The following is an 18,020-nucleotide window of genomic DNA, read 5'->3' on the forward strand; positions in this document are numbered from 1 at the left end:
GGTCAGTGAATTAGTGTACAATGAACAGAACGCATCAGCCGACGATGGTAAATTCAGCAGCACCGATGGAGACAGCGACGATGATGAAACTGACACTGACGACGAGCTGAGGACGAGAGCAGAAGAGTTTATAGAAAAGGTTAGTAAGGCATGGAAGGCAGAAGTACTGAGAACTTCATGCGTATTCTAGGCAGCAATCTTGTGGTGCAGTAATGAAACTCTACTGTAGCAATGTAAAGAAAAATCATTCAAAGAGAATGTACTATAAAAAAAAAGCACTTACGCTCATAAGCGCTTTTGAATGTTTAAGCACTTAAAGTTCGTAAGCAAAGAGTCACAACATCCATTCATATTCCAACATTCAGATAATAAGAACTTGAAGAGATAAATGACGAGTCATGTTTTTCATATATCTAAAAATGCTACATCATACAACACTAGAAATACAGGGATACAACAGCCACGTACTTGACGAGCCTGATCACGATCAGACTGACCTAAAACCTAATAAAAAAGACTACCAAATCGGGGTTAAAACGAACACGAGGTACGTTAAGCCTAGTTTGTCCTTCATAAAATAGTCAGACAAGGTTGGGAAAGCCTAGATGTCACTGAGTCTGAACAATACAATTAAGATACAACCGTCACACGAAAGGAAAAAGCATGATCAATAAGAAACTTCACAGTTTGCTTGACCAGAGCCTTTAGATTCCTCTTCCAAAAACAATGATTTACTCTCAGAAGCTGAGTTCTTGTAGCTTTGCACGGGATTCAGAGAATTTGAATGATCTCCGTGGAAGGAAGGAGCCATCAGAATGGGCTTTACTCCGCCATAGACCTTCATTTCTTCACCAGACACAGCATTGACAACGATAGGGACAATTGACGATGATACAGGCTCGATTCTCTGCTTCTTCGGCTTCTGTTCCAGCTGGTGACCTTGCAGAAAACTGCCCACCACAACCTGATGCAGTCAAAACAGTTCGGAGGAAAAGCATTAATTACAGAATTCGTGTTTAGAGAGTAAACTACATTGGCACAACCAATTTCTAACAAATATCGAAGTACTAGATTATTGATGGTCAAAATTACTATATAATTGTATAATGATGTTACCTGCACGGGGCCAGCAGCTATCAGCATACCAGCAAGTCCACCCCCAACCACTCTACCGTCTGGACCTGCCAAAGCAACACTCATGCCACCGGATCTGCTCTTTGTTCCTGCATTCTCAGTTGGTATATACGATCCCGACAAGGAAAGTATCTCAAAGCGGCCCTGTAAAATCACCAAAAAGAATTTGAGATGTTCTCCTGAGCAACCATGACGTATATACTGTCTTTTCTTCAAGAAAGAGAACTTCCATGATCATAAAGAAAATACAACTGAAGGTTCTGTTCTTATATATAGAGTGATTTTAATCAAAACACGGCAAGCACGAGACCGATTATGTAATGAGAAATTTTATTTGAATCTATATAACCTCTTTCTATACCCAATTTAAAATTTAAATGTTAATTGTCTTTTTTATCCTATTGTATAATTACCATCAAGTACAACATGAAATTAATAATAAAACTTAAATTTATCAACAAACACACACCGTATAATTAAACCTACCATCACTCCTTGTTTATCTACATTCATTCGAGTTCAAACCCTAATAGCTGTTGCAGACACCAAATTTCTTGGATGCTAAACCCTTTCTATGGGTAGAAGTATTGATAAATTGTTTGGCATATTAGAAAGAAAAAACTGTTTCTTTGGTATTACAATTTGTTGCTGTGCTAGTCTGTCCTCCCATATTAAGCAAGCATTAGTTACCGTGCTCTCTGACCTTTCATGATTAAGTTGTTAGCCCATGAAAATTGAGGCCTTTCTTTTACTAGGAAGATTATATGAAAAAGATCAAATAAGATGCACGCATAAGAGATGCCATAGTGCTGCAAAAAAGCTCCAGTTGGAAATTTGAAACTTCATGAAAAAATTAAATAAGATGCAGTGAAGCAATTGGTAGGAAAATTCAGAGAAAAATTTCAAAAAGCTGTGTCACTAAAGAGCTAAAAGCTAAGAGGAGTCAAGGGACTAAAAGCTCTGTTTCAAAGAGCTCAAGGTGGGAGGGGAGAAAAAGGACCGAAAAGATTTTTGATCTCGAGTTTCCTTGAAAACACAACCTTTGAAGTATCTTCTTATGCTCAAGAAAATCTATTATTCCTACATGCAAATAAAACCACAGGGAGATGAATATAGAGAAAACAAGAAATTTAAAAGTGTTAGGTTTTAAGAAGATTCATAAACAAGTAGAAACTTCACCAAATTATTTAGTTTGGGATTTTATTTTTTAAATGGGTGTAAAAATAAATCTACATTTTGAATTGGGTTTGGGAGGGGATTTAGATAATAATTTTGGGTTTAAAGAGATATTAATTCTTTAATTAAAAATAACAAGGGTTTAAAGAGTAAGTTGGGTGTAAAAAGAAGTTACATGGGTTCAAATAAAATTTCCCTTATGTAAATAGCTTGCAGCTATGAACTTACATTGATACGGTAATAACTAATAACAGATAATTTCAAAGACGGCCACAACGCCATACCTCATATGTTAAAGTACCCCCAGAAGAACTGGCCTGCCTAAGTGTAACATTTGAAATGGTACCATTTGCAGAAAGTATGCAAATAGCTCGAGCTCCTTGTTGAGAGAATGACATGATCTTCATTGTAACATCCTGCAAGAACCAGAATTAGTATCAGAAATCAAGTAAAAGTACAACCCTGATCAAAGCAATAATACTGGAACTCATCCTTAACAAATCTTGAGATAAGGGACCCGAATCAACTTTCTAGCTTGTAATTTTGTTTGATGTTGTTATTTGCTCGTTTTTTAAACGTCTACAAGAATAATAACTGGTTTCACGAATTCTAAGATGAAAACCTTTCGTTATCGATTAGAATAGTTGACACAACAGTTTTGTACCGACACGAATTTTTTTTTTCACATATAACAATTTTCTGATGCATACCTCGCCAGAATGGACAGTAAGGATGTGAGGTGTAAAGTTCGCACCAACCGAGTATGCAATTTTCTCACCTACACAAAAAAAATTAAAAACCGTCAGTGAATCCCAAATCAAATGATCATTTTAAATTAGAATTTTCATAATTAAACGCCCAGAAGTATCCCAATTAGAATTCAAAATGCTAGTTTAATGATCTAATCACCAAAGCAATCAAAGAGACAAAACATTAACAAACAAGAAAAGTCTCATCTAATGAACACAATACTTGTAAACCTGAAAACGACAATGCCAGGAGATAATTTGTTAGGATAGAGGGTCAAGATGAACAAAGCCCGGAAATTGTTGCCTAGTTCACAAGACGAAAGAATCACCTCAAACCAAAATGATTAACTAATATTTAAAACCCCATTAATTTCATAACAAAGGTCATAGTTTACGCCTAACGGTGGCTAAAACATCGGCTCGTAATCCTCAGGAGACAGGAGCTTTGAACATAAGGTGAGGTTTCAAGAGTGGAATGGTCAGATTGAAAAGAGTGGTTAATGTCAAAACTGACCCCAAAACATATTAAAATTGTAATTAGGAGCATATAAACCAGGTGTTTATATCACAATTCCCTGCTTGTGCTTTCTAGTTTCTTCATTCTTTTTCTCTTTTCTTTCTTATCTGGTGCAAATTAGACCAGAGTCAGCAGGTGATTAAGAGGTGACCTAATTAGGCAAGTCTAATCCAGGCACGTCAGCCTAATTGGTGTACTCTACCTATTGGACAAGCTAGCTACCTCAATCATTCTCTCATTCTGTTTCCTAAAGGCAAAGAGAGTATAATATAAATTGCAGTAGCCAGCAGAAAAAATCAGTAATTCCAATCCACACAAAACACCATTTACTTCCAGATCTGACAAGGGAATCTGATCACAAAGGGTCCACTTGCAAACCAAATCCAACCAACATTCCCTTCAAATCTCACTCTAAAAACACAAATCCAATCCCAAAATTCACACACACAGCAGTAAACATGATACAATCTGTTGACGGGGATTTCTGAATCTGCGTCATTACGCTCAATAAAAAAGCACTGATCCAAAAGTCTCCGTCAACAGTGTCAGAGCTACAACAACAGATCATGATCATTTCATCCCAAACGTAAAACAGTAAAAACGGTAACCAACATTAACCGAAAGTCAAAATTTTCAAAGCTTTTATTTAAAAGGGTTGTTTCGTTTCATTCCGTTACCTGAGTTCTCAAACACGTCATGCTTGTGAGACTTCTTGATCGAGTCAACGGGCTTGCCTCTGCCCCTCTTCCAGGCGGAGAACTCTCCGGTCAGCGGAATCGACGACGAAATCGGCATCGGGGACAATGCCGACGACGGGAGGGGCTTGCTGTCGGGTCCATACTTCCTAGGCCTGCCCCTCTTCTTCTTTCCATCCGTACCGATCCCGGTCAAGCTCATCGGCGACGCCGTCGGAGCTGCCGCCGTTGTGGGTCCCCCAGATGGGCTAGGGTTTTCATTTCTTGGGGCAATCCTGTAATCATCTGGAGCGTTCTCACCGCTCACTGCTACACCAGAAAACAAATTCTTGTCTTTCTCCTCCATTTGCATATGCAAATTTGCAGACACACAAAAACCACCCAAAACCCTAAAAAATCTTAAACCCTATAAACACTTGAAACCCTAGAATCTACCAATTAAAGTCTGCAACTTTAGGAAGCAAAAAAAAAAAAAAAAAAAAAAAAAACCCAGAAAATAATTTAACTGAAAAACAAAAACTTGAGCAGATTCTGTCAAAGAAGGCTAGAAAGTTCCAAACTTTCAAACAATTTGGAACCCAGAAACAAAAAGTCGTCTCTAAATGCAGAAAGCTGAAGAACTCAGTGCTGCAACTCCTCCAGTTCTGAACCTTGTCTCCACCATTGCAGAGAAAGCAGGAAGCTTCAATGGCAGAAACTGAAATTTCAGTAAAAAAATTGTAAACCAATTCAAAGAAATTACAAGGAAACAGGCAACATTGATTTCAGAAATACTTCTGAGAAATGTGAATTTAGGGTTTTGCAGGAAAAGGAGGAGAAATAAATAAAGTATAAAAATTTGGAAAATTATAAATAAAAATGAAATTGTTATAATTAAATATTGATGAAATTTAATAAAAAATTAATATTCTAATTGCAAATGCAAAGTATAAATTTTAGTTAAGAAAATGTTTCACGTCCGTCTTGTTAATTTAATAAAGGTGAATTTAATAAATGGACAATGATACTAAATTTGAATATTAAAGAAAAACAATCAAGTTTTGTTTGAGAAAAGAAAAGGGCTTTTCTATTTTTTATTACCATTTATTTATTTAAAGTTGTATAAATAAATATTTCTCTCAAAGCTGTAAAGCTAACGTTAAGAGCTACACCAATTTTCCAACTACTGACAACTCCTTTGTCTTTTCAGAAAATTAAACTTTGACTGGAAGATTTTAATTTGAACTAAACACCCTTTTAGTTTGAGGTATCTACTGTTAATGCCATTTGTAAATAAAATATGCCCTTTAAAAAAATACAACCAAAATCAAAATTTCAAGAAAAATTTGCGAAGAACAGCCAAATCACGTGTTCTACTATATTTGCTCTTACAAAACATAATCATTGTATATTAGTTGTCCATCTTATACAAAAACATTAATTCGTATTACATATGAGAGCTACCTCGATCAGACAGCTCAACTAAAATTTCTTTAGAACAAACCATAAAATCAAAACAGAGATTAGAAACTTAATGATCACATTAATCAACAGGGAAGAGGTTTAGACATTCTTAGACTATGTACATAAAACCAGGAAAGCCAATTACAATTGACTTAAAAACAAAAAAATTCCATGCAAAAGGGAAAAGAAATGCTAAAACGGCAATTTTAACTCTCAAAATCTCACCAAACTTTAACTAATTAACCTATCAAACTTGTATCATTGGCTTCACATGTGTTTTAGGGAGCACAAATCCAGCTCTTCTTTCCTCGAACGAGTACTCAATCTCCTCAGGAATCTCTTGGACTAAGTTGGTAGCAAATGGAATTGGTGGAGGAGGAGGAGCTGGTGTCATAGCTGTCTGCATGGGAACTGACACCGTTGATGGTGTCGTTGGCACGAAGATTGGCATTACCTTGGGCGTCTTGTTCGCTTCTTCTGCAACAGTTCTAGGCTTCAGAGGAGTAGTAGCGAAAGTGACATTTTCTGTTGGAATGGAAACGGGAACAGAAATGGGGGAGAAGGGTTTACGAGTCGTTGGTGTCTCCACTTCAGAAGCATTTGGAGCACCAAAAGAGTGCTTTTTAACAGGAAGTCCAGCAACATCTAAGCCTCGTCTACCTGCATAAGCAAAGACGTGGATAAAGATATATTAAAATTTGATTGTTAGCATGTTTTCGTATGATGTCTGGAAAGCAGGCTTTTTATATCGAAGCACTAGACAGCAACAGAGATATGGTGTTCCGGTGTCATGCCTCATGTTTTGTTTAAAATGAAATCAACAGAAGCTTCTGAAACACCGGCACAACGAAGAATAATACAAACATGTTTTTAGGTACTACTACCAGAGTCAGAGTCCCCCACTGCAAGGAAACAGACGGTGAATAACCTTCAAAGCAACTAAATATATCTTTTTTATTTTCAATACTCTCATTTGTCAACCAGACACAAATGAGAACTATTGGAGAAGAGAACCTGTGGACAAAGATGAAAAGCTATCATCCAGATGATTGTTTAATTGCTCGTTTTGGTGGACTCGGTCACCCTTTCTTGAACGCGGACGCGGAGTACCTTTGACGGAGTGAAGTGGATCGGGTTTTGGAGCTTGCATTGAAAGTCTTCTATTGCTTGCACCTCCAGTTGACATTCTTGAACCCTTCTTTACACTCTGAGGTTTCGATGGACTTGGCTTTGACCCATAAAGTGCCTCTTGTTCAGCTATCAACTGACCCTGAATCTTTTTCTGGTCCTGAAAATGGGAGATGAATAGTTGTTACACGGTTCACAGTAAGATCTTCAAAGAAATATGTCCAAGTGAAACTGCTGGGCCATACCCGCTGTCTTCGACGTTCTTGCTCCTTCTCCTCCCGTAATATAGTATACTCTTCAAGCATGGAAAGAAGACGAATCTGAACAGAAGTTGAAAACAATAAAAATTGTTTCAGAATTTGCATGTATGAAAACAAAAAAATAAACTCAACTGGAATAGACCTCCGAGAGATTTCAGAAATACAAGGGAAGCAACTTACACCATCATATGTAAACTCAATGCCCCTCTCCTTCTCCCATGATATGGTTTTTGAAGCCAATGCATCCACCATTGCTGTATAAAAAACAGGATCCGTGTAAAAACACATTTAAATTAAAAAATGACAGAAAAAACTGAAACCAGCAGAAATATCATCAAAATGATATTCTTGACCAAAGCACAGTTCTGTAACAGTTTCATATATGGGCTAGTCTAGCATTATTAACCAAGGGTGCCATTTTACAAATGCGGTCAATACCTGGAAGTTTATTAACCAAAGCACGTGCTTTCTCAGCACGCTTGAGAGTAAGATGAGCTCCTCTTCCAGCATTGTATCGGTTTTCATCCTACACGAACGCAAAAAGGAACAAGTAAGCAAAGGGATTTCAATGTTGTGAAGTAAGCGACATGGTGATGGAAACAACTAACCCTGTTGTACTCCTCGAGCCAGCACTCTTCATCACAAGCAAACAACCACTTCTCAACTTTTTCAAGTATGTCTTTCCTGCTAAAAGCTTCCTCTTTAACCTTTGAAACCTGAAGCTCAATTTGATCGAGGACACAAGCAGGGTCCACATCTCCTGCACAAGTAAAAATGATGCACAAGTTCAAGGACAATTACGTAGGAATTTTTTGTTACCTCATGATATGCTATTAAGAATTTAAGATGCACCTGATTCTATAGCTTCAATTACGTAGTCAATTGCACTATCTGCTTCTAGGACCATGTGTGTCTTTCTACAGATTTCCTCTAGCTCTGATCTCTTCTTAAGAACAAGCTCCTTCATTTTACTTGATTTCAACTCTTCCAACCGAGACACTTCTGCCTCAACCTGCACAATGGATTTAATCCCAAATGAATACTTGACAACTATACTGATCCAATAGTATGAAATAATACAGAATTACAACATAAAAAAACTCACATAATTGATAAAGTCCACAGATAGTGTATTTGGTTCAGTTATCTCATGTTCTGCAGCAGCTATATTGCAGGTTATATTCTGAAACATCTGTTGCTCCTCAATTGGCGTATCCATCAAGTTCCACAGCTCTAACATGGTAGTTGCAAGATCTTGAAGCTGTCAGAGATTAGGAGGTTAATATCATTCAATTAAATGCACATAACTTCGACTAAAAACTGAAAAACGACAAAGAACATTCTTTACCCTCTGCATTCTCTGTAATTTAACCTCCCGCAATTTTTGTATTGCAGCAGCCAATCGCTGAATTGTATCATTACTTATATTCTTGCTTCCTGCGGAATCAACTAAACTGGGATGTACCTCACTAATTGTCTGTTTGTAGTCCATACCAAGAACTGAGCAAAATGAGTTCAATGTACACAGGTGGTCCTGTATCTGCTTAAGCCGATCACTCTGCACAGCAAGAAAGAGCAGATACATGAGGAATTGAAGAGCATAAAAGAATACAAAATCAGATTAAGATGATATGCAGATGGAAAGGAAATTGAAAAAATAACTCCCAACCTTCTCAGTTTGGAGTGCATGTAGCTGTCTGTGCAATTCTTCAAGCCTTCTCAATGACAAATCAGTTTCATCCACACCCGGTTTAGAACTGTAATCTATGCTTCCATTAATCTCACTTGAAATTTTCCGTATCTCCTCTAGAACTTCCAGAAAGTTATTTTTTCTGTCACATTTTCTTTTCTTCATCTCCTCCAGCTGTGGGATTATTTTGCTGAGCTCTTCCTTCAAACTTCCGGCATTTTGATCAGACTGAAATGATAAAGCAATTTGTAAATAATTCTGATTTTAAGCAATAGTCTTCTTAACTTCGATGGGAACAGGACATTTAAACTATTTATCTATAAAAACAATAACAGTTATCCACAAAACAGTCCATCCTGACCTGTCTAATATGTACCGGTCGCTCCCCCATTGCAGAACATATTGCCGCAAGTTCTGCTTCCGAATCAGCAATTGCCTGCCGTAGCTGTGCCCTACACCGATTTGCCTGATCTACCTTTCTTCTGTATACTTCTAGACATTCCTGCTCAAGCTCAAGCAACATCTTATCCCTATCTTTGTCAGTCTCTCCGACTTCATTCCAAATTATCTACAATTTTCGTATTAGACAAGAAACAAATTGAGATTAGTACTTTCGAGTACTCCAATTTCCATAAAAAAAATAAAAAAAATAAAAAAAAACAGAAAAAACTAGACAAATTTTCTTTCGAAATTTAGAGAGTCATGTGATACCTGAAGCTCATATAGAAGTGATCCACATGTTGTTTCCATTTGCAGAAGCTGCTCACTTTGGAGATTAGACATATTGAAGCAGTGCTACCTGCCATAAACAATTTTCACCATCAAACCCTAACTATATGCATTGCATAAATTAACCATAAAATTTTTAAAAATCTCTAAATAGAAACAAAATATATGGAAAAGCTAAATAGCAACAGAACCCTATATTCCTCGAAACCCAGACAAAAAATATCTCGAACTGCAGGTTTCTCCCAAAATTTTGGAGAAAAAGAAAATTACATCACCAATTCTAGTCCATATTAGGTCAGATTTCTGTATGAACACCAAATTCTAAAATTGAATGGAAAATTCTCTCTTCTACAAATAATTCCCATGCAATTTAGCTCAAAGAAATTAAAATCAAAAGAACCAACCAGACCACAGGCGACAAAATCAACTAGAAGAAGCAGAGGAATTTTTTTTCAACAATTCAAAAAATTGATATCAAAATTCAAATTCTTTCTCGAGAACCAAACGGGGAACTGGGGAAAATTGAAGAAAAATAACGAAGACGGGAAGAGGAAAACCCGGAAACAAACCTGAGAGAGCAAGTCAACGAGCATCAATTTTCTATCTGCTGTATGGATTTTCTTGCCACAGCAGAGGCCGGCGATTGGAGGATTTTCCCGAGAAAATGTGGGTTTCGTTTCGTTTTTCTTCTCTTGGAAACTTTGGGGGAAAAAGGTAGGATTTGGGGTTTGAATTTTAATGGAGATGTGAAATGTTTAGAGAGAGAAAGAGAAGCCGTTTGAATGAGGAGAAAAGAGGACCGTTGAAGAAGGCAGAGGGGAGGGGGCTTGTTAAAGATTTGTTTTTTAATGATTCTCCGGGACGAAGCAGGTCACGCACCAACGGCATTTGAATTTCAAATTTTCAGGAGATGACTCGGATTGCTGTAGTCGATTTATCGCTACTGTGAGACCATCAGATGTGAAAATTTTAACATAAAATTTAAATTTTAACAGTTTTAAAGTTTTATTCTCTGACCAATATGTTAAATTAAATTATTATTTTATAAATTAAATTATTAAATTAATTAAAATTTAATAAATGACATTTAAAGTTTAATTAATAATCTGTTCACCTTCTTTGATTGAAAAAAAAAAAAGTATGATAATTGCATCAGTTAGAGAATATCAGTGTAATTTTTTTTTACTGTTATAGCTGATGTGTACATTTTGACATCTCCCTTGGAGATGTTCCAATATGTATTTGTCCAATGGAATTTTGTCATTTGTGTTTAATTCTAAATAAAAAATTTAAAATAATTTATGACTGCACGATACATGATAAACGGTTAAGATGTGAGGATTCTTAAAATTCCACAATTTGGATCTGGATGGGATCCAAATTAAAAAAATTGGATATAAGATTGTGAAAGGAAATTAATATTTTTCAAAAACATAATCTAAGGTATACCAAATTTGAAAATGATACTGGATCAATGCAACAATAAATATGAAAATAAATACTTAAATAAGATTTATCTATCTCATTTCCTTTTTTTTTTTTGGTAAAAAAAAAATGGTAGTAGTGGGTTACCACTCCGAGCCAGGTCGTTGTTTTTACGAAAAACTCTCCCCAAAAGGTTTTTTTACAAGTGGATGATCGAACCCCTGACCTCCATAAGACCATCTCCAATGGTGGACTAAATGCTAAATTTTCCCCCAAATTCCTCCCCCCCTTCAAACACTCTCCAACCCATGCTAAAACTTTGGGCTAAATGCCAAATGCCAAAGCTAGGCCAAAATACCCCCTATGCGAGTGGACTCGCAGGTTGTTGGGCCAGTCTCGGCCCGCCCACGCTCTAATGCGCCCCACGCGATGCGCTTGCAAAGGTTTCCTGACAGGGGTGGGCCCTGCCGTTGCAGTCAGGCGTGTGTTGGCCACCCACAAAAACCCAACGGCTATAATTTTGATCCTATGGTTGGGCTTTAAGGACCGTTGGTTGATCTAACGGTCCATATTCAAATTTAATTTTTTTAGAATATGTTATTTTAAAATACATTGAATCCAACGGTTGAGATCGAATATAATCAAATCTAACGGTAAAAAAAAGATCTAACGGCCCAAATTTAAATCCAACGGCTAAAATAATTTAAAAAAATTATTTAACTCAAAATTCACCCAAAAACTCTATAAATACCTATGTATTTGTTCAAACATCCATACAAAACTCAATTTTCTCTTACAATTCTTCCAATTTATCTTTCTATCATTTGTTTCCATTTCCAAATTGTTGAACGGTTGGTGAATTGAAAGTTTGCCCAGGGTTGAAAGATTGGTAAAAGTTGAAGACTTGCTTTGTGGAAAATTTAGTGATTTTTCAATATTTATCGAAATTTAATTTTTTTTAGATTAAAATATTCATAAAATTAATTTACAATAGTCTACATATTTATTATTATTTTTTAAATTTAATTTAAGGAAAAAAAAAATAGCCTAAGTTCATTCTTTAATAATCCCGGGCTAAAATTTTAGGTCAGAATGGTTGAAGCAGAAAATCTGTTTCTGGGCTAAAGCTAAATTTTCTAAGCTAAAATATTTGGCTTTTAACCCAACTATTGAAGATGATCTAAAAATGATACTCAGAAGAACCGTCCAACTTGTGGCCTAGCCAACTTTTATCCACTAGACCAAACCCAAATTTAAACATATTTAAGTTGACTAGAATAGTCCGCCTCTCCTCTTCACCTATGTAGTTTAAGGTTAGACTAATCAAAGAATTTGGAGAAAAAAATTTCTAAATTGGAATGAAAATTTAAAAAGAAAGTTTCTTATTGATCAAAAGTGAAATGTATGACAGGAGTACACACCTAAAAGCTTATTTAGAAAGTAGTTTTTTTTTTTTTTTTTTTTTTTTGAATACATCGATATTTTTATACTAAAGGGAAGAAGAGTTCGGCAAAACCACATAATAGGCAATCTAATTTGGTATCAAATTCGTCATCCACAAGTTTTCAACCTAAAATTTCTCACTTTCAAGTGAAAAGGAATACCATTAGACCGTAATACTGAATGACCTATTTGGAAAGTAGTTTTAAGTGACTTAAAATGCTTCTTGTGCTTAGCAAGCAGTTCAAGTGCTTATTTAGGATTAACCAGCATCTTTACTAAAAATTGGTTTCAAAAGTATTTTCTCCAAAAGCATTTTTAGTCATTTGAAAACGCTTCCAACCGAGTTCTAAACAAGCCAGCACTTAATTTATTCAAAAACACATAATGGTAACTAAACTAAAATTGCTCGCAAAATACAAATTTAGCCGCTAATCCTCCTACCTATTGCAACAAATAATTACTCTACAATCATTTTCTTATATTTATAAAGACTTTAAACAAAAAAATTTACCATGCAAGCTTTGCCCCAACTCATGAAGAAGAGTTGTCGCTGCCGTCATATTCTCTCCTTATAATTTCAAGCACAAATTCGTTCCATGTATCGACCGGACCCGGCATGCACCAGTGCAAGCAATCCTGTGGCGGAGGCCTTCCGTCAGGGCCCCGCTGTGTTTTCTTATTAGGGTCGGGGCTTCTGTACGGGCCTGGATGCCCATCGTGGCGGTACTCAAAAGGTTTCGTGATGTCCATCAATTTCAACTTCGACTTGTTTGTCACACCTTTCTGAATCGCCCGGTTGAAACCCATAACTTGTTTTTCATGCATTATGTTCGTAAAGCCATTTTCCACTACTTCGCCCAGTGCAAGAGGTTTTACCTTCCCGGTGCATGATCCTCCTGTGTTCCAAGCTCCACCCTCGTAATGGTCAGGTGAATAAGAACGCACAATGGCGATCCCTGTATATTTTGGATGTCTAGCAACAGCAGTTAGAATTGTCTCGACAGATATTCCAAATGCTTCAATGTTGTTAACCTTCATAGGCCTTGATTTGTCCGGCCACCACAACTGCCCTCCCACAATCTCGTTGTTTAAGATATATACTGACTGCTTGGCGAACCAATGGCCGGAAGAGAAAATAATCACATCAAACTGTGGGATGAGATCCATGAATTTGTCATCAGGGGCATCAAGGTGGAGCTTGGCCACGCCCTCTGAAGCAAAATCAAATGCCTCGGATGTTTGCTTCACAAGCCAAGAGGACCAAATCCGGACAACAAACATAGATGTCGACTTGAAATAATAACGTTGCATTCTCTTGTTCCCCCGATTTTTTGGAACTTCTACCTGCATACACCACACAAAGATGTAAGCACCACTAGAGTTACTTAAAACAGCATTATCCGCGAAAAAGGATGGAGATGCAATTTAATACTAGCAGGGTTGATGAATCCAGAGTTGCAAAAATTCCATCTACTATAAGAACAAAGCATTTAATTCGAGGTAACTAAATCAGAAAAAAATTTAGACAATTACCTGCCAGAGCATGCACAACAATGACTCCATATGGTTTCGAGCAACCGAATCACCAATGAAAGCTATTGTTTTCCCCCTCATCAACTCTAGAAATTTCCTGGCATCAAAACGTGGCAGGTCACACTGAGAGGGCTTCCATCGCCAATTCTCATACTGCTTGTCAGGCCTCCCATTTCCCTGGCAATTTTGCATCTGTGTCAGGACAGGGCATGTATTGTTTGTATATACCGGTCCTGCTGAATCATAAATCCAACTTCCACTGTACAGATCACAGCCTGCATAATATGAACAGAAGTAAGTCAAATTCAAAGAAACAAGTACTTGAAAATATTATAGCAAGTAGTCAAATTTCAGCAGTACAGAAGGCTAAATTAGACATAAGATCAATCAGAGTACAAAAGGCTAAGATTATAGCAAAATGTCAAATTTCAGCATACATGAAAACATAACAAAACAACACGAAAGCTACCTGAATCAACAGAAACACCACTGGTTGCATTGTTGAGCAACTGAGAAGAAGCTGATGTAGTATCATTTGGCTCGGGTGCAGGTGCTGATAAATCCTTCATCTCCTTTGTTTGCGAAACTATTGATGGATCACTTGAACTCGAGGACAGTTGTGGACTGGACTCGTCTGACAAATTCTTATCAGTTTTAATCATACCGTCATCAATTGATGAAGCGGTTGAAACTGCAGGCTCTGATGGACCAGTTGAGTTTACTGATCCAACATTTTCATTATCTGATGAACCGGATGAATTCTTTGCCACATCCGGCAGATCTTTGATCTCTCTAATTTCTGAAACAACCACTGCACCATCTGAACTCGAGGGTACTTGTGAATTCGACTCGGTAAGAATATTCTGATTAACAACTTTTGTTTGTGGATCAACTGAACTTTTCGGAACTTCTGAATTAGACTCCGATACCATATTCTTACCGACACTATCTACATTGTTAGGAAGGGGAGCATCGTGGTTAGTGGGATTCCCTATAGAGGTAGAATAATCCAACTTCTGCATACTATCAACACCATAGAAATACCAGCTAACCGTGGAACCAATCGGGTAAGTCACTAAAACCCAAGAAGCAAAAAGTAAGAAAAAAGCCAATGCCACCCCGGAAACTACCATCCACGAAAGGGCTTTCGGGTAGGAAGTCATCGAAATCGAACCTTTGGACGAAGCCCAAGTCAATGAAGTCATCGCTTTCCAAATCAAGCAATTCGTGTGAAATAAACTATCTAGCCTAAATTAAACTACCAATGGAAAACCCCAAAAGCATGGGTACAAATGGCTAAAGAAAAATCCCAACTCATCGTTTTTTTTCCAAATTAGGAAAACCCCAACTTTGAGCTCAACCTCCTCCAGCAAACCCTGAAAACATACAAAACAACTCCAGAAATTACATGTAATTCAAGCAACACAGTGCTAAAAATGGAAACTTAATAATCATGCTTAATGATAATTACGTTTACAAGTAAATTTAATTACTAAAAATAGACAAACAACATTGCTTCCAAAAGGGTATGAAGATCTAAAGAAAATATACCTTGATCAACGCTAGACGCAATAGAAGATCTTGAAGCACTTAAAAGGAAACAACAAATGGATGCATGAAGATTTGTTTACAGGGGAATTGGATTCCTGGGTAAGTGGAAACAATGGGAAACTTGGATTCCCGACCTGGAAAGTTGAATGCTTTATGGACGGAACATGGAATCAGATCAACGGCGGAAAGCTGGTGGAAATGGAAGTAGTGGATGAAGATCTGGAGAGAGGGGGCTTGGATTTAAAGAACGAAGATGAAAGAGAAAGATTCAGATGGGAAAAATATAATCTTGTTTATTTGAGTGATATGCGGCAGATTGAATTAGACGATTCGTCTTCTTGGAATTTGTTTATAGTTTGAACAGGAGAGATATGTGAATATTGGAATTACTACAATGTCCTTTGGTGCGCCATGATGGTTCGTGCTGTAGGTGGAAATTACATTTGTCAAATTACCAGTCAATTGTATGATTATAATTATGTACTATACCGTGTTTTCCGTATATTAAAAAATTTCTCCAAAGTGACTTACAATTTAATTATGGGCTATGCTTGATATTTTGTGACGGCCAATTTGTTGAAAGCGGCCTATTTAGATACACTACTTTCTTGGGGGAAAAATAAACATTACTAAATATGGACTTGTTTCGAAGGAAGTCAATCAAATTCAACAATTAATTAAGAAATTTGATGTCGACTCGTTTTCGCATTATATTTTGACGGACGGTCACATTGAATGAGTTAATTATATAAGATTGAAAGCTAAATTATTAAAAATTCATGTTTAGTGTCGTTTAGGTTTCACTTAGGCGTTTTGATAAATTCCTAAAAGTTTGAAAATTAAGAAATGACGACTAAATCTATTTAGGCATCCGCCCACACCTACCTGTCCTAGGTTGAGACTTTCATTTAAACAGAAAATAAATAAGTTTTCATCTTACATTTTTTTTTAATAACTTGTAAGAAACTTGTTGAATACTTAGATGAATGCAAATTATATGTTTGTTTCTTATATTTTTATTATGTTCTAATACTTTATAATCTATATATCATTATATTTTGCAATTAATGTATTCCAATGCAATTAAGCATTTTTTAAGTACAATTAGCACTTATTTATACAATATATGATAATTTACTTAAATCTGCCTTGTACCCCTAATTCTCCAGTTAGACTCCGCCTAGCTGCCTAAGCACTAGGCTCTAGCTTGTCGGTCAATTAATGTATAGCGTCTTTTAGAACTTTGATAACAAGATGACTTTAAAAAAAAAAAATTAAAACTAATGAAAAGTTCAAAAAAAATTTAATTTTAATGAAAAATGACAAATAAAGGTGTTAAAACTCTATTTTCTTTATTGGTTTTGAAGGAATTAATACATAATTGGATAGGGGAGGAGAGGACGGAAAAAAAAAAAACATAATTGGGCCTTTGTTGGGCTGCCGAATACAGCAAAACGACAACAAAATAACAACACTTGACAACCTTGGGCTCTGCCGTTTCAAATATGTCCAACATTAAGACAACAATTCCAACTAAAGATTTTCCGCCATTACAGGTTCGCTGCCCCTATTAAACCTCTTTCGAGCGTTTGGCCTGGAGTTTAGCTCGAATTCGCTAAATTATTCTTTCGTAATACTGTTTCTGAATTAATTACTGATGGTTTCTATTCAAATTTTTGTTTGCATGCAGTTGGATTGCGGAATGCACGGTAATGTGGTAACGATGGCGGCATTATCTGGCGGAGGCAGCGATGGTTCTAGAAGAAGAGATCCTATTGTCTTAGCCTTTGAAGATGCAAAAATTTCAGTTCTTGAGTTTGATGATTCAATTCATGGACTCCGTACTAGGTGTGTTAATAAAAATTAATTATTAGTCTTGCTATTTCGGTTGATGTTATATCAGTTCAAGTTTCGTTTAAGTCCAAATCGGAACACACTTGAATGTTTTTTTTTTTTTTTGGAAGTGTTGGAGTGTTACGAATGTTGAATCCCGAGTAAGAATTTAATTGTGAATTTGCTAAGGGAATACTCGATCTCCTCTAGCAGGCTTCTATACATCAATTGATGGGATGCGATTGTACCATGCACCGGATCCTATTTGAACTCCGAAGTTAGGTGAGTTTTGGGCGAGAGCAGTACTTGGATGGGTGACCTCTTGGGAAGTCCTCGTGTTGCATCCTCCCACAACCGACCCCACCTAGTAGGAAAAGGCTTAGAAGAAGAAGAAGACTTGAAGTTGGTTGTGTAATTTAGTGATTGACGAGCTTTAAAGTCTCTAATCTGTAGTTTTTCTCGTTATTAACTAGTTATATATTTTCCATAGTTTGCTTAACTGTGTTATTACCGGAGTTTGGTTATGTATATGTTTTCCATAGTTTGTTTAACTGTGTTGCAAGGTGATATTAATTCATTGACGTTGACCTTTTCCCCAGCTCTATGCACTGTTTTGAGGGCCCAGAATGGCTTCATTTGAGAAAAGGCAGAGAGTCATTTACAAGAGGCCCGTTGGTTAAGGTTGATCCCCAAGGCAGGTGCGGAGGCGTTCTT

The 18,020-nt window shown here is 36.6% G+C and overlaps 3 protein-coding genes and 1 pseudogene across 4 annotated transcripts; 1 reads left to right on the forward strand and 3 right to left on the reverse strand.

The window, feature by feature from the left end:
• Positions 1-398: 398 nt before the first annotated feature.
• Positions 399-5,075, reverse strand: LOC137735615 (AT-hook motif nuclear-localized protein 7-like). The gene is made up of 5 exons (XM_068475061.1): positions 4,254-5,075; positions 3,021-3,088; positions 2,595-2,726; positions 1,117-1,278; positions 399-964 (listed from the first exon to the last, which is right to left on the reverse strand). Exons 1-5 carry the CDS (start codon positions 4,621-4,623, stop codon positions 668-670), a joined length of 1,029 nt encoding a protein of 342 aa, XP_068331162.1. The 5' UTR covers positions 4,624-5,075; the 3' UTR covers positions 399-667.
• A 717-nt stretch (positions 5,076-5,792) lies between these two features.
• On the reverse strand, positions 5,793-10,329 carry LOC137735276 (65-kDa microtubule-associated protein 3-like). 2 transcript variants are annotated; one of them, XM_068474690.1, is made up of 14 exons: positions 10,091-10,329; positions 9,504-9,591; positions 9,154-9,360; positions 8,772-9,020; positions 8,451-8,660; positions 8,208-8,363; positions 7,955-8,114; positions 7,711-7,862; positions 7,541-7,628; positions 7,283-7,356; positions 7,088-7,162; positions 6,729-7,002; positions 6,285-6,374; positions 5,793-6,191 (listed from the first exon to the last, which is right to left on the reverse strand). In XM_068474690.1, the coding sequence occupies exons 2-14, from the start codon at positions 9,573-9,575 to the stop codon at positions 5,962-5,964; spliced, it is 2,037 nt and encodes a 678-aa protein (XP_068330791.1). In that variant the 5' UTR covers positions 9,576-9,591; positions 10,091-10,329; the 3' UTR covers positions 5,793-5,961. The 2 variants fall into 2 exon arrangements, with proteins under 2 accessions (XP_068330791.1, XP_068330790.1); XM_068474689.1 differs by having other exon boundaries at positions 5,793-6,374.
• A 2,384-nt stretch (positions 10,330-12,713) lies between these two features.
• Positions 12,714-15,892, reverse strand: LOC137735079 (protein YLS7-like). The gene is made up of 4 exons (XM_068474453.1): positions 15,474-15,892; positions 14,392-15,298; positions 13,923-14,197; positions 12,714-13,733 (listed from the first exon to the last, which is right to left on the reverse strand). The coding sequence occupies exons 2-4, from the start codon at positions 15,125-15,127 to the stop codon at positions 12,921-12,923; spliced, it is 1,824 nt and encodes a 607-aa protein (XP_068330554.1). The 5' UTR covers positions 15,128-15,298; positions 15,474-15,892; the 3' UTR covers positions 12,714-12,920.
• A 1,648-nt stretch (positions 15,893-17,540) lies between these two features.
• LOC137735837 (5S ribosomal RNA) lies at positions 17,541-17,653 on the forward strand (annotated as a pseudogene).
• The last annotated feature ends 367 nt before the right edge of the window (positions 17,654-18,020 follow it).

The sequence above is a fragment of the Pyrus communis genome, chromosome 5 (assembly GCF_963583255.1).
Source record: "Pyrus communis chromosome 5, drPyrComm1.1, whole genome shotgun sequence".
Taxonomy (NCBI): Eukaryota; Viridiplantae; Streptophyta; class Magnoliopsida; order Rosales; family Rosaceae; genus Pyrus; species Pyrus communis.

Bases quoted from the DNA above. Each gene is read 5' to 3' on its own strand.
- LOC137735615 (XM_068475061.1), bottom strand. From the start codon at position 4,623: ATGCAAATGGAGGAGAAAGACAAGAATTTGTTTTCTGGTGTAGCAGTG. The intron at 3,089-4,253 runs GTAACGGAATGA...TTTTTTGTGTAG, and splicing joins TGACGTGTTTGAGAACTCAG to GTGAGAAAATTGCATACTCG. The intron at 2,727-3,020 runs GTATGCATCAGA...TGGTTCTTGCAG, and splicing joins TTACTGTCCATTCTGGCGAG to GATGTTACAATGAAGATCAT.
- LOC137735276 (XM_068474689.1), bottom strand. From the start codon at position 9,575: ATGTCTAATCTCCAAAGTGAGCAGCTTCTGCAAATGGAAACAACATGT. The intron at 8,115-8,207 runs GTGAGTTTTTTT...TCCATTGTGCAG, and splicing joins CTGTGGACTTTATCAATTAT to GTTGAGGCAGAAGTGTCTCG. The intron at 7,003-7,087 runs GTATGGCCCAGC...TCCCATTTTCAG, and splicing joins AAGAACGTCGAAGACAGCGG to GACCAGAAAAAGATTCAGGG.
- LOC137735079 (XM_068474453.1), bottom strand. From the start codon at position 15,127: ATGACTTCATTGACTTGGGCTTCGTCCAAAGGTTCGATTTCGATGACT. The intron at 14,198-14,391 runs GTAGCTTTCGTG...CATATTATGCAG, and splicing joins TGGTGTTTCTGTTGATTCAG to GCTGTGATCTGTACAGTGGA. The intron at 13,734-13,922 runs GTAATTGTCTAA...TGGTGTATGCAG, and splicing joins TGTTGTGCATGCTCTGGCAG to GTAGAAGTTCCAAAAAATCG.